The sequence below is a fragment of the Cyprinodon variegatus genome, unplaced genomic scaffold (assembly GCF_000732505.1).
Source record: "Cyprinodon variegatus isolate N-32 unplaced genomic scaffold, C_variegatus-1.0 Scaffold831, whole genome shotgun sequence".
In the NCBI taxonomy this organism is placed as follows: Eukaryota; Metazoa; Chordata; class Actinopteri; order Cyprinodontiformes; family Cyprinodontidae; genus Cyprinodon; species Cyprinodon variegatus.
This window is the reverse complement of record NW_015151284.1, coordinates 141,242-152,661: the sequence shown is the minus strand read 5'-3', so window position 1 is coordinate 152,661 and position 11,420 is coordinate 141,242. Positions and strand designations below refer to the sequence as shown.

At 41.9% G+C, this 11,420-nt stretch overlaps 1 protein-coding gene across 6 annotated transcripts in view; it reads right to left on the bottom strand.

The window, feature by feature from the left end:
- Positions 1-198: 198 nt before the first annotated feature.
- Positions 199-11,420, bottom strand: part of LOC107099035 (dynactin subunit 1-like) — a 15,267-nt gene continuing 4,045 nt past the window's right edge. The window contains exons 4-32 of one of the 6 annotated variants that reach the window (XM_015396963.1): positions 11,256-11,337; positions 11,130-11,161; positions 10,886-10,906; positions 10,410-10,433; positions 9,030-9,110; positions 8,707-8,859; positions 8,568-8,591; positions 8,090-8,287; positions 7,476-7,680; positions 7,310-7,388; positions 7,028-7,187; positions 6,835-6,939; positions 6,197-6,388; positions 6,000-6,116; positions 5,764-5,916; positions 5,523-5,683; positions 5,256-5,424; positions 4,661-4,729; positions 4,363-4,575; positions 4,100-4,261; positions 3,252-3,383; positions 3,047-3,172; positions 2,455-2,597; positions 2,208-2,374; positions 1,909-2,030; positions 1,628-1,823; positions 884-957; positions 710-799; positions 199-623 (exon numbers count right to left, since the gene is read on the bottom strand). In XM_015396963.1, the coding sequence (XP_015252449.1) occupies positions 486-623; positions 710-799; positions 884-957; positions 1,628-1,823; positions 1,909-2,030; positions 2,208-2,374; positions 2,455-2,597; positions 3,047-3,172; positions 3,252-3,383; positions 4,100-4,261; positions 4,363-4,575; positions 4,661-4,729; positions 5,256-5,424; positions 5,523-5,683; positions 5,764-5,916; positions 6,000-6,116; positions 6,197-6,388; positions 6,835-6,939; positions 7,028-7,187; positions 7,310-7,388; positions 7,476-7,680; positions 8,090-8,287; positions 8,568-8,591; positions 8,707-8,859; positions 9,030-9,110; positions 10,410-10,433; positions 10,886-10,906; positions 11,130-11,161; positions 11,256-11,337 (3,588 nt within the window). In that variant the 3' untranslated portion in view covers positions 199-485. The remainder of the gene's footprint in view (positions 624-709; positions 800-883; positions 958-1,627; positions 1,824-1,908; positions 2,031-2,207; positions 2,375-2,454; positions 2,598-3,046; positions 3,173-3,251; positions 3,384-4,099; positions 4,262-4,362; positions 4,576-4,660; positions 4,730-5,255; positions 5,425-5,522; positions 5,684-5,763; positions 5,917-5,999; positions 6,117-6,196; positions 6,389-6,834; positions 6,940-7,027; positions 7,188-7,309; positions 7,389-7,475; positions 7,681-8,089; positions 8,288-8,567; positions 8,592-8,706; positions 8,860-9,029; positions 9,111-10,409; positions 10,434-10,885; positions 10,907-11,129; positions 11,162-11,255; positions 11,338-11,420) is intronic. The other 5 variants (XM_015396964.1, XM_015396967.1, XM_015396965.1 and 2 more) reach the window with 5 other exon arrangements.

Genomic DNA, 11,420 nt, shown 5'->3' with positions numbered 1-11,420 from the left:
ACCTATCGTCTGCAGTCGTCCATGCACAAACCAATCACATCTGTGCGATCCATACATGAATGGTAAATACAAACCAAAAAAGTATGAAGAAAAGAGAAAATCACCTGTACCCTGTTCATTAGGCTTATGACTATATTCCTCCCCCGTTATTATTTAAAGCTATGAAGCTATGCAAAACAGGCAAAAAAAACTGTTGATGAGAAATGTTTATTTCATATTCAGAGTCATTACAAATGTCGTACAAAGGTTAAAACTCTGTAGAGCTAAGGAATAATTACTTTAGTTGCCAAAACCAGCAAGGTGAAAAAAGAAAGGTTGGAATACATGACGTCTTCATAATGTGACATTCTGGAGTCTGGTGTTAAATTAGGAAAGAGTAATAGTGCCGACACATTGTGCTAACAGGACACAGTTCCTGAGTGTAGTAGTGAAGAGAGGCGAGAAAGTTAAAGTGTTGGGTGGAATGGGAGGGTCTTTAGAAACTCTTAGACCATGAGGAGACTGTGGACTTTCTGCAGCTGCTGCTGGGACAGGACGAGGCGGTGGACTTGTTCCTGACCTCGGGTGCAAGGGAGGGCAACACGACCCACAAACACTGTCCCACCTTGTTTCTCTTCCTTAGCCTGAGGGGGAAAGAGAAAAGATTCATAACCCAATCAAGAGCTAAGGGAAAGAAATGTTTCGCATTGCATTTACTGGGAGGTTGTACCTTAACGAAGGACGACAACGGGAACGTGGCGAAGTCGGAGGAAGCTCTTGCTCCAGGCTGGGTTGAAACCACATGTTCAGCAACCTCACCCTGAAACAACATTTTTCGTCAGTGGGAAAGTTTTGTATTATTAAAATAAGACATGAAGATAACAGTCTGAAGTAGAAGACTTACCTGCAGTTTGTCCAGGGCGTCTTTGAGGTTCTTTAGACGAGCCGTCTGTTCCAGCAGTTGGGAGCTGGCACTGACTGCAAGACGGGAAAGATTTAATACGGTTTAATAGTCAAGAAGCAAAAAATCATCAGAGGATGTATATATATCCTTTTAATTTTTACATCCAGTTGTGCTACATTATAACCAGCATCAGTGCATTCATGTAGCAGAAAATCCTATTTTACTTCTTTTGACTAATAAAAATCCAAAATATGTCAAATTTAGGCCCCTTTGCCTTTAATCAACTTGTGTGTTTTTTAATTTAATATGTGGGGGAAAAAAACATTTAGTGTAAATACTTCTGCAAGGTCCTGCATTAAAGAAATAGGGCAGAACAATTGGTTATTAAATTATTGAAATAATCGTCAACTAATTTAGTAATCGATAAACTTTAACTGGAGTATAGACTCTAAAACATACCTTTAGCTGAAAGAAAAACCCACTTACAGCAGTAATTATATAACAATTGTAAAACATTTAATATTTTGCATTCAAGATAAAAAAAATTAAGGTTTATTCTGTCAATACGCTCTGTCCACAACTTCTTAAGTGGAAAAATTTTAATTGGTTTAAATTTTGTATGAAAACTTAGAAGGAACCATTTGCTCTCCGATTATTAAATTAGAACGTTAAGCAACAGATTTTTCAATTTGCAAAATAATGGTGATTTGTAGTCCTATAAGGAGGATCAGAGGGGAATCAGACCTGCTGTCTTTCCTGTGATGTCCACCACCTTCATTTCAGCACTCAGCTTTAGCAGTGTGGCGAGCAGCTGGTCGGTCCTACGGTAGATCCCTGTGTTCAGTCCCTCTGGAGGTGTGGAGCTTTCTTTGGACACCTGTGGGAGTTTTGGAGGGCAGAGTGGAGGCAGGGATGCCAGCTGAGCCTTTATCTTCTCTGCCTGTGAGTAAAATCGGCAGCGTGGGTCATTATATCAACGGTTTGCAGAGTTTCACAATTGAGATTTCCACCTAAAGGGAGCTGACCTTCAGTCTGTTGTTTTCATTCTTCAGGTATTTAATGCCCAGTCTCTGGACCTCAACCTGCTGCCTGAGGAGAGGGGAGTCCACCACCTGTGTTTGTCCTGCCAGGGATGGAGGCAGACCTCCTGGAGGTCAAAGAAACAATTCTTGACATATTTAATATATTTCCTGAATTTAACAACCACTCTATTAGTATTAGGTGGTTACATTTTTTTTATTTCTGAATCATAAATGATAAGCTAAATCTTATGTCAAATAAAAATGCATTATTCCCAGTTTCACACTAAAAATAAAAGGCTTGCCTCCTGCCGATCCCTGAACAATAGAGCTGATTCCAGCACCGGGGGGAGCTCTAAGGCCTTCAATCGTCATCTTTGACTGATTATGGATGCGCTGTTTAAGCTCTGCCTTTTCTGCCTCCAGCTGGTCAATATCTGCCTGCAAGGCATCCATGGTCTCCTCAAACTCCCTGCAGACGGACGAGCGAGGAGATAAATGAGACAGGCAACAGAAATGGAACATTTGGTGCCAAATCCAAATGATTCCTACTTTTCTTTCTTCTTCAGCAGAGCAAGGCTCTCATCCAGTTTGGTCTGAATCTTCTCCACACGTTCATCTGCGTCTTTGGTGGAGGTGTCCAGCTTCTTCTCCAAAAGGCTGAGGCGGACGTTGGCTTCACTTAGCTCCTCACCCTAAGAACAAGAACATTTGCAGCTCCTGTTATGCTGGTTTGCAAAAGTATTGATTCCTCAGAGAATCATAAAAGTGGGAAATTAACCTGGATATCCGACTGTTTTTAACACAGAATCTGAAACTTGTGGCATGGATTTATACATGCAGCCACTACCATGTTTTGCCATAGGGATGGTGGGTCTAATACTTTGGTCTTATCTGACCAGAGCACCTTCATCCATGTATTTGCTGTGTCCTTGGCATAGTTAATGGCTGACAGCTAAAATGACACTTCCTATCAATCTGTTACATATGAAAATATTTTTCATTTGGCTCTACTTTTTGCTGCTTTATCATTTTAAAAACCCTATTTTGTGTTTGCAGTGAGCAAAATGTAGAGAAAAAAAGCTGAAGGAACATTTTCCAGACTGTAGAAACATTTTATATTGATAGATCTAGTTTTTGTCACCTTAATTTTGAGGGACTTCTTGAGCTCCTTGATGACGGTTTCTCTGTCTTCTAGTTTTACTCCCAGACCCTCTGCGTCGGTCATCTCAGCTCTGACTGTGGCGGCTCTCATCTCCACTGGGGGAGTCTGACGACAGTGGATGGAGGTTAGGATGAATAACCTTTACGTGCTTCGAGTAGCTTGTATAGTATAATAGGACTCATACCTTTCCTCTGGGTTTCTCAGCATCATACTCTCCTTCCTGCATTGCTGTAGCCATCTTGTTCATGGTTGTGATGACAGAGCTGCAGGACTGTCGCAGGAGCTCAGGGCCGTTCACACCCTGGGAGACGTACACCTTGAAGAAGGTGAAGGAAAAATCATTTTCACAGATGCAAGTGTAATTTCATAATAAAAAAAAAAATTGTAACTCAAACAGTTTGTGACCGGTTTGGTTGGAGTATCTGAGACAACTGCCGTATATTCCGGATTATAAGGTGCTACTTTTTTCCCCACGCTTTTAACCATGCGGCCTATAAGTAGGTGGCTTTTCTGTGGATTTTTCATAACTGCTAGACTGGGAAGTTAAAGTTGGAAATGAAAAGAATAAGGGGCTAATTTGCATTTAGCATAAGCACATGCTAGCAGCAGGCACGACAGAACAAATGTTCAGAATTTACATATTTTGACATTTATTTGCATCATTAAAGCTGCCAAACCAATGAAGAGACTGGGCTCAATTCTTTTAGAGCCAACGAAGCCTCATCTTTCAGTAGAAGCTCTTAATGCTGCGAGCCAACAAGCTAACAGGAGCTAGCATTCTTCTTCGTCCCTACTCCAGGGGCTAGATGTAGAGCTCCCCCTTCAGGTTTGGTGGGGGGACAGTTCAGTGGCTTATATATGTACATTTCCAGGTTTTACAAAAAAAAAATTTAGCCGGTGCGGCTTATCGTGAGGTGGGCTCCATAGTATGGAAAATACGGTAGTTTTCAGTTGTAAATTCCCTTCCTGAATACCACCTTTAACATGGAAGTGGTTTTAATTAATAAGGTTTAGAAACCTGGGGCCACTTACCTGCTCCACCACCTTACATACAGTGTCCTCCAGTCTGAGAGCATTGAGGCCATCTTGTTCTACCAGCGGAGCCATCATCTGAGCCCCCGCTGCAGCCACCTCCTGCAGTACAGCAACCACTCGGGTCAGCTGTCGCCTGCACTCAGTCAGCGACTCAGACACCTGAATGATGTGGGAAAATACGTCAAGAACATCAGTAAGTTAGATTTCATATATCATTTTAACAATGGAATAATACATCACTGTCCTGTTCATTTCTGTACCTGTGATGCGAAGCTGAGAGCAGCAGGGACTCCAGCTACGTCCGTTCCAGGCATGCGACGGCGGATCTTCTTGCAGAACTGCCTAATATCTGAGCAGGAAGTGTCCAGGTCCTTCAGCAGGACAGCGAGGCTGGAGCTCTCCTGGCCTGGTGCCAGAAACGCCCGCAGACGAGCCACCTCCACCCCCATACAATCAAGGGCACCCTGGGTAAACTGAAGGAGCAGCAATTTGGATCAATTAATCCTCCTGATCTATTACTTAATAAGTCAGAATGCATTATGAGAAGAGTTGAAGTACCTTGATGTGATCAGCCAGCAGCATGGTGCAGTCCTCCTCCTGATCTGCCAAATGGACGCCGTACAGTTGCTGGAAGACGATGCAAAAATTAACACACCTCTAAAATTACACCTAGATGGTATTTTTCAGTTTACTTCTCTAACTATAAACATTAAAGCAAGTAGTTATGTGTAAACAAGTCAGCTAGCCAAAACAGGGATCAAAATCATAAGCCTTCAAAATACTAAAATACCTCATTAAATTTATGCAAAAATTTAGCGTTTTTAAAGATTAGACTAGACTAGAAATAATGAGAAAGGAATAAATATAAACTGATCTCTGTGATATTGAATATCATCGATCTGAAGTGTTGGTCATCGCTACATTTTAGCCACTGCCATCTGTTCACAATAATATACTTATATTATTTGTAATCCCCCTATTATGTTTTTTAATTTACCTGTATGACTACAGCCATCTAGTGGCTACTCTTTGCTTTGCATCTTGTAATTAAACAAGCACCAGCATCAGGTTGCAGGTTTGCTTTAAGAATTTCACAGAATATGAAACCCTGTGAATCATTAAATAGATGAAGGTTTGAATGGCATCCTCTAACCTGATAGTATTTGATGGCCTTGGTCAGCGGCTCCACCTGAACGGTCTCATCGAGCTGATCTTTATGCAGCAGGTCAATGAAATAATCCAGCGAGCGCTCATGGAAGCTCATTTCAGAGTAAAGTGTGCCCATGTGTTTAAAAACCTCTACGCTACAGGAGTTCATAGCCCTAGATACCAAAACATTAGGTGAACAGAAAAACGACAGTTAAAGCAGATTGTTTTATTCAAACTGGGGTTTTTTTTGAAGGTGCGGCTCTTTGCTTACTGCTCGTATTTGTGCAAAGTGGCCTGAAGCAGACTGAGGGAGTAGACCAGTCCTGAAGCAAAGCTGCGCTGCTCTCCTGGTGGTCCTCTGAGCGCCGTTCCCTGAGCAAGGCTGCTGTTCAGGTCAAACTTCTCATGGGCCTGTTTACTGATCAGTTCAGCCTGTAAACAAGGCAACTTAAACATGAGCTAAGAGGAAAAAAAGAAAAACTATTTAACCTGAACGTCATGCTGCTGCGTACCTTACAGATGAGCCTGGGAATGAGCAGCAGCACCAGGATGCAGTCGTGGTCGCCGCCATGACGGAGGAAGGAGTCCGGCATGAAGGAGGTGAGCAGGGAAACCTGTCTGTTTGCCTGAGCCACTTCCATTTTCCTCAGCTCCATCTCAATAGCCTGAACACAAAGGATGACATATATTTTAGCTCAGACTAGGAGCCACCATCACCTGTGATGTCTGATCATCTCTGATCTCCAACCTTTGCATACGCTTTAGTTTCAGCAAACTTAATCTTGAAGTCGAACAGCTCTGCAGGCGGCTGCTGAGTCTGCTCAGTGTTTGCACTCTGTTGACTGATCAGCTCCCTGTTGGCTTCCTAAACAACAAAACCAAACCTCAGAGTTATTTATTTAACATCACACAGACTGTGATGAGCTTTTCTTTGCTTCCACTGACCTGAAGCGAAGCAGTGAGCTCTCTGTACTTGTTGATGGTTTGCTGGTAATCAGCCACAGTCTCCTGAGCAGCTTCCACCTTTTTTTCTGCTTCCCGAACCTTGGCAGTGCTCAGGTCCAGCTGCTCCCTCAGCTCCATTTCTGTCTCTCTGGCATTTTCCTGCAGCTCGTCGTTCATTTCATTGATGGCTTCCTGTGGGTTTAGAACAAAATAATAACTGGAAACAACCTCATGGCACCTGCCACTGGTTCAGTAGCAAAACCAGAATGCCTCTTCCTAATGTTTGTTGAAACAAACAAAAAAAACAAATCTGCATTGCTCTTCAAAAAATTGTTAGAGCGTTGGTTTCTCTATTTGCCGAAAATAAATTTCTATTTCCAAGAGTTTTTGGAGAATTAAATCTAACCCTTCTTTCCATCCATGCTTTAGTTTCATTGATAAATAAGAACACAGCTTTCACCTTAATCTGAACTATGAAATAATGAATATGTTTTCAACCAATAATCCAGTTTGTAATAAAACTGAGTCCTTTATTTTAGTATCTTTTACATTTTTTACTTCTACTTTCCTGATACAAAGTAAATCTAAAATAAATGACTAAAACATTTGATAATATTTGTAATAAAGGGGGAACTGACCAAATCAGTGACCGTCTCCCTCATCTCTCTGACTTTCTCTTCGAGGTCCAGGTTCCTCTCAGTCAGCGTCTCCACCATCTCCTCTGACCCCAGAGCTGCATCCACCTGGTCAATAATCAGAAAATGACATCTTTATCTCCCCTGCATGACGGAGACATCCTCTCCTCTCCTGGGAGCATATATATCAGTGTACCTGCTCCTTCAGTTCATCAATAGTGGATTCAGCCTGTTTAAGTTCCTCCTGCAGTTTTTCCTTCTGGGTCCTCAGAGTCTCCAGCTCTGCATTCTTCTTCTCCATTTGCTTCTGCAGCTTCACATGTTCCTGTTTCTCTGATGCAGACAGGTCCCGCATCCTAAATGACAGCAAAGGAACGTTTATTTTCATTTAACCCCTTTTGATTCCAGCCACTCTAAAGAGAAGATTTGATCGTTTCTGAGCTAAATCTCCTCTTTAAAATTCCTTCAAAGCAGCTACCTGACCAACGCCTCCTTCAGCCTGCTGTTCTGCTCCTCCAGCTGTTTCACCTGATAACTGGAAGCAGCTCCATCTGTGCCTGAATGAGAAAATAAGAACAAGAACATTTGAAGAGAAACCATACAGACTCTCCCCTCTGTGCCGTCCCCTCTCCATCTTTTCATACCTTTCTCTGAAATCTCATGCCTCAGGATCTCCAGGTCCATGGAGAGCTCCTCTACTTTCTCTTTCAGCGAGTCCACCTCAACTTGCAGCGACTCCGCTCGCTCTTCAGCCATCTCCTTGTCCAGCGTTGCCATTTCTATAGCGTCAGCAGTATCTGCCATCTCCTCCATGTAGCGGTCCTTGGCTTCCTGCGCTTCCCGGGCCTCCTGCGCGGACACAAGGTAAAAAGAAAAAAAAAAATAGATGTTTTCTTCATTTCATTCAATTTTTGTATTGTTTTCTTACATTAAACAACAAACCTGGATAATTATTTACTTTTGGTTATGAATAGAAAACATTTCATTGGCAAAACTGAGGGAAAAATGGCCGCCCATCAAAAGACAATATGACCAAAGGCAGCAAAGATAACTGGACGATTGTCAGAGATGCACAGCATGAATATTGGCATTAAAACGGACATTGTTAAAAGAAACCAAAACGCGTCCTTCAGTAGTTTGCTACCAGTAGACCAGAACAACCGGGTCAGTGCTGAATTGACATCATCTCTAAAGGTTTAGGATTCATTCACAAGGCGATTTAGAGACTATTACGATGAGAATTACGTTGTCTGAGCACCTTTTTGGCCTCTTTGAGCTGCTTCTGCAGCTCAGCCTGCTGCTCCTGCATTTTGGTCTTCCACTCCTGCAGCTGCTCCAGCTGGATCTTGTGCTTTTCCAGTTCTTTCAGCTTAGCCTTATCCTCGGTTCGTTTCATCTTCAGAGTCTCCAGTTTTTCCTCCAGGTCCTTGACTTGAGCTCGCAGGGACTCTTCCTCCTAAGAGACAAGGAGATCAATTACCTCATTTACTGTCCTTACAAAGGGTTTAATTCACGACAGAAGTTAAACATCTTTGTGCCTCCTTAAGTGAATTGTTCATCATGTGAAAGTAATGAGGGGTCTGTGGATGATGTGGAATCATGCAGCTTCACAATTTAATCCAAATACACAGCAAGGACTTCTTAGATGTGTCCAAAAGTTTTGCCCAGGGTCATATTGTTCTCAGAGTTTGTTAAAAAACTCATGCCAGCATGCATGAAGCCATAAAAAGCTCTACCTGCTTGGTCGGGGCAGGTTCCACCTGGTTAAGTAACATGGATGAAATGTAATGAAAATGAAGGCGATGAGCAGGATGGAGAAATTAAAACATGAAAAGGAAAGATTCAAAATCAAGAGCTAGTTCTGTAGAAGCGTACCTTGCTGGGAGGAGCTGGGGTTTGAGGAGCCAGGGCTGCAGGAGATCCGCTTGGCTGAGGAGTAACTGGGGCACCCAGCGCCCCCTGCTGGGAGGACAGGCTCCCCTCGCTGACATCTCCAGACAGAGAAGCAGAAAGGCTCTCACGAGATGCCTGTTGATAGAAACAGATCTGATGAAGAAGTTATCTAAGCAGACCTTTTGCCACCGTGCCAATTCTCATCACCAGACTCCAATGCTCCAGTGAAGGCAAAAAACAAAAGGCAATCACACCCACCCCCTGTGAGGCAACATAACAGGTGCTCTGACATAACAGGAGCCTACCCTTAGCGGCAGACTGATGCGGCTGGGACGCACCAGGAGGGAGGGGAGTGAGGTAGCAGGCGTGAGGCGTGGCGTGCTCCACTATCATTGGACAATCATAGAAACTGTTAGCACCTGGTAGTTACAAGCTAAAATAGATCCTGATGTGGTTTTAGTCGCCATAACAGCAGCCTGCTCTGTTTGATTATCTTCATCCCACAGACAGCATGAAGGTATCAATGTTTAAAGGTCAAATAAATATTTTATGAAATATTTAGTATTACAGATAACCATTTTTTAAATTTTATTTAAGTGTGTTCCTCTTGTTTTAGAGCATGAGGAGACATATTCTGCTAGCTTGAGCATGATCAGGTTTTCCCTGCAGATCCCTCTACAGCCGGCTGTTATATCCTACTACAGGAAAAATGCTCGCTTAATGTTTGGTCTCCCCTGTGTTTACTCAGGTTTGCCTTCAGCAACTGGAATTTAGGGTTACGGTAATTTGAAGACATTAACCACATTTTTCCTGTATGCTAATGTGAAAGGCTCTTTTTCTGATGAGCTTTCATTTGTTTTAAAGTCATTTTTCTGATTGGATCAGAAAACAAGTCGGTTGCTAATCTGCTCCGGTAGTTTTCTTTATCCAGAAAAATAATCTAAAGCTGTATCTAAAGCTGTTTAAAAGAAGTAATTTATCCTGAAGAAACTGAAAAAGTTATTTTAGTTCAGATGTCTCCTTATTTATCTGCCTGGTGTGTCTATGGTTCATGAACATAAATAGCTTTAACTACTATTCCAGCATCACCTTTCTACATCCAACACTTCATTACATAATCTTATCTGCTGCTAATGAATTTGGAAATGTCAAAAAAATGTGTGACATATGTGCTAACTGCTAAGAGGTGCATGCAAATGCTAATGTCACAACAATGACCTGATTCCATGCTACACTATGCAGATGTTCTGTCTGCACTAGAGCGACTGATCCTGGCATGGTTGTATTGTTATTAATTCAGCCACCACTGGGCAGTACATTATTATACATATTATACTTTAAACCCAAGATGTTCAGCCAAATATTAGGAAAGGAAAAGTGATCATTTGTAACAGCAGTCCATCATAGGTGAAGTATGAACTTAGAGAGAAGCTTATGTGGTATAGCTGTTCCTAATTACTGTGCCCATTTATTTCTTTAATTAATGCTCACAAGTTCCAAATCTGTACTAAAAACAATGTTTAAAGGCTCAAATACTGAATGAATACAACGAGAAGAGCAAAACAGTGTATTTAAAGGGCAGCTGAACTATATACATGCAATCCAATCTGTTTTAACCTTTTCTGGATGAAAAATACAGAAGCCACATCATTCTAGGCAACCTCTACTGCTTAGAAGAAGCTCACCTTTGCAGAGCGGCGGGTAGAGGACTGGGGAGGAGGAGGAGATTTGGAGAAGGATGGATTCAAACATACCAACAGGCAACAAAACAGGCACACACACATTCAGCAGTGGAGTAAAACAGGAGATTAGAAGCAGGTTAAAAAAAGCATATTGGTCTATGTTAGATAACAAGCTGCAGCATGCATTGTTTGGCTCTCTTTGATAGAAATCCTGGTTTAAAGCACAGTAGAAGAGTTGAAGATCATGCAGCAAGGCCTCTATAAAGGCAGTTTGTAGGAGTAGAGGGGAAATGATACTTCAGGCCCGGTTTGGGTGTGAACAGGAAACACCATCAGAGTATGAATGTAAAGAAATCAAGATGGAAAAAAAAATCTGTAGTCACTGATAAGTTATGCTTTTAATCAAAGATTAACAACTGAATTAGTGTGAAGAAGGAAAACCCAGGTGAAGCAGAAGTACTGAATTCAAACAGCAATACCTTCTTAATGTTGCTTGGGGTCTGCAAATAATATTGAGAAAAACAGCAGAAGTCAAACTAAATGCTGACATTCCTTCTCCACCAAAAAACAGCTCAGACAGAAAAGGAGCCTGTAGTTCACAACATACAACTAATAAAAATGTAAAAACTGTTTTTAAATCACTTTCATTATCATCAAATTTACTGACTGTCCAAATATTTAAAACATTTAACACTGTGGGGGGGATGTTTGACTGTTTGATACCTGCTTTGTTGTTCTGGGGGTCTCAGGGATTTCTGGAAAAACAAACAGAGATCACTGTTAGAGATTTTGACAGGAATGTTTTACAGTTTCACCTGTTGCGGGTCTATGTTGTTGTTTTTTTGTCACCTTTTTGTTTGAGTATCTTTGCCAGGGTGGACTCAGGGGTTTCTGGTGAGGTGGCAGCCGAGCCATCGTCAATGACTTGGATCTGCACAGACAGAACAGGACTTTATATTTGGACCAATAAGACTGAAATGGACAAGGATGTTATCTTGGTCTAAACACGCAAAG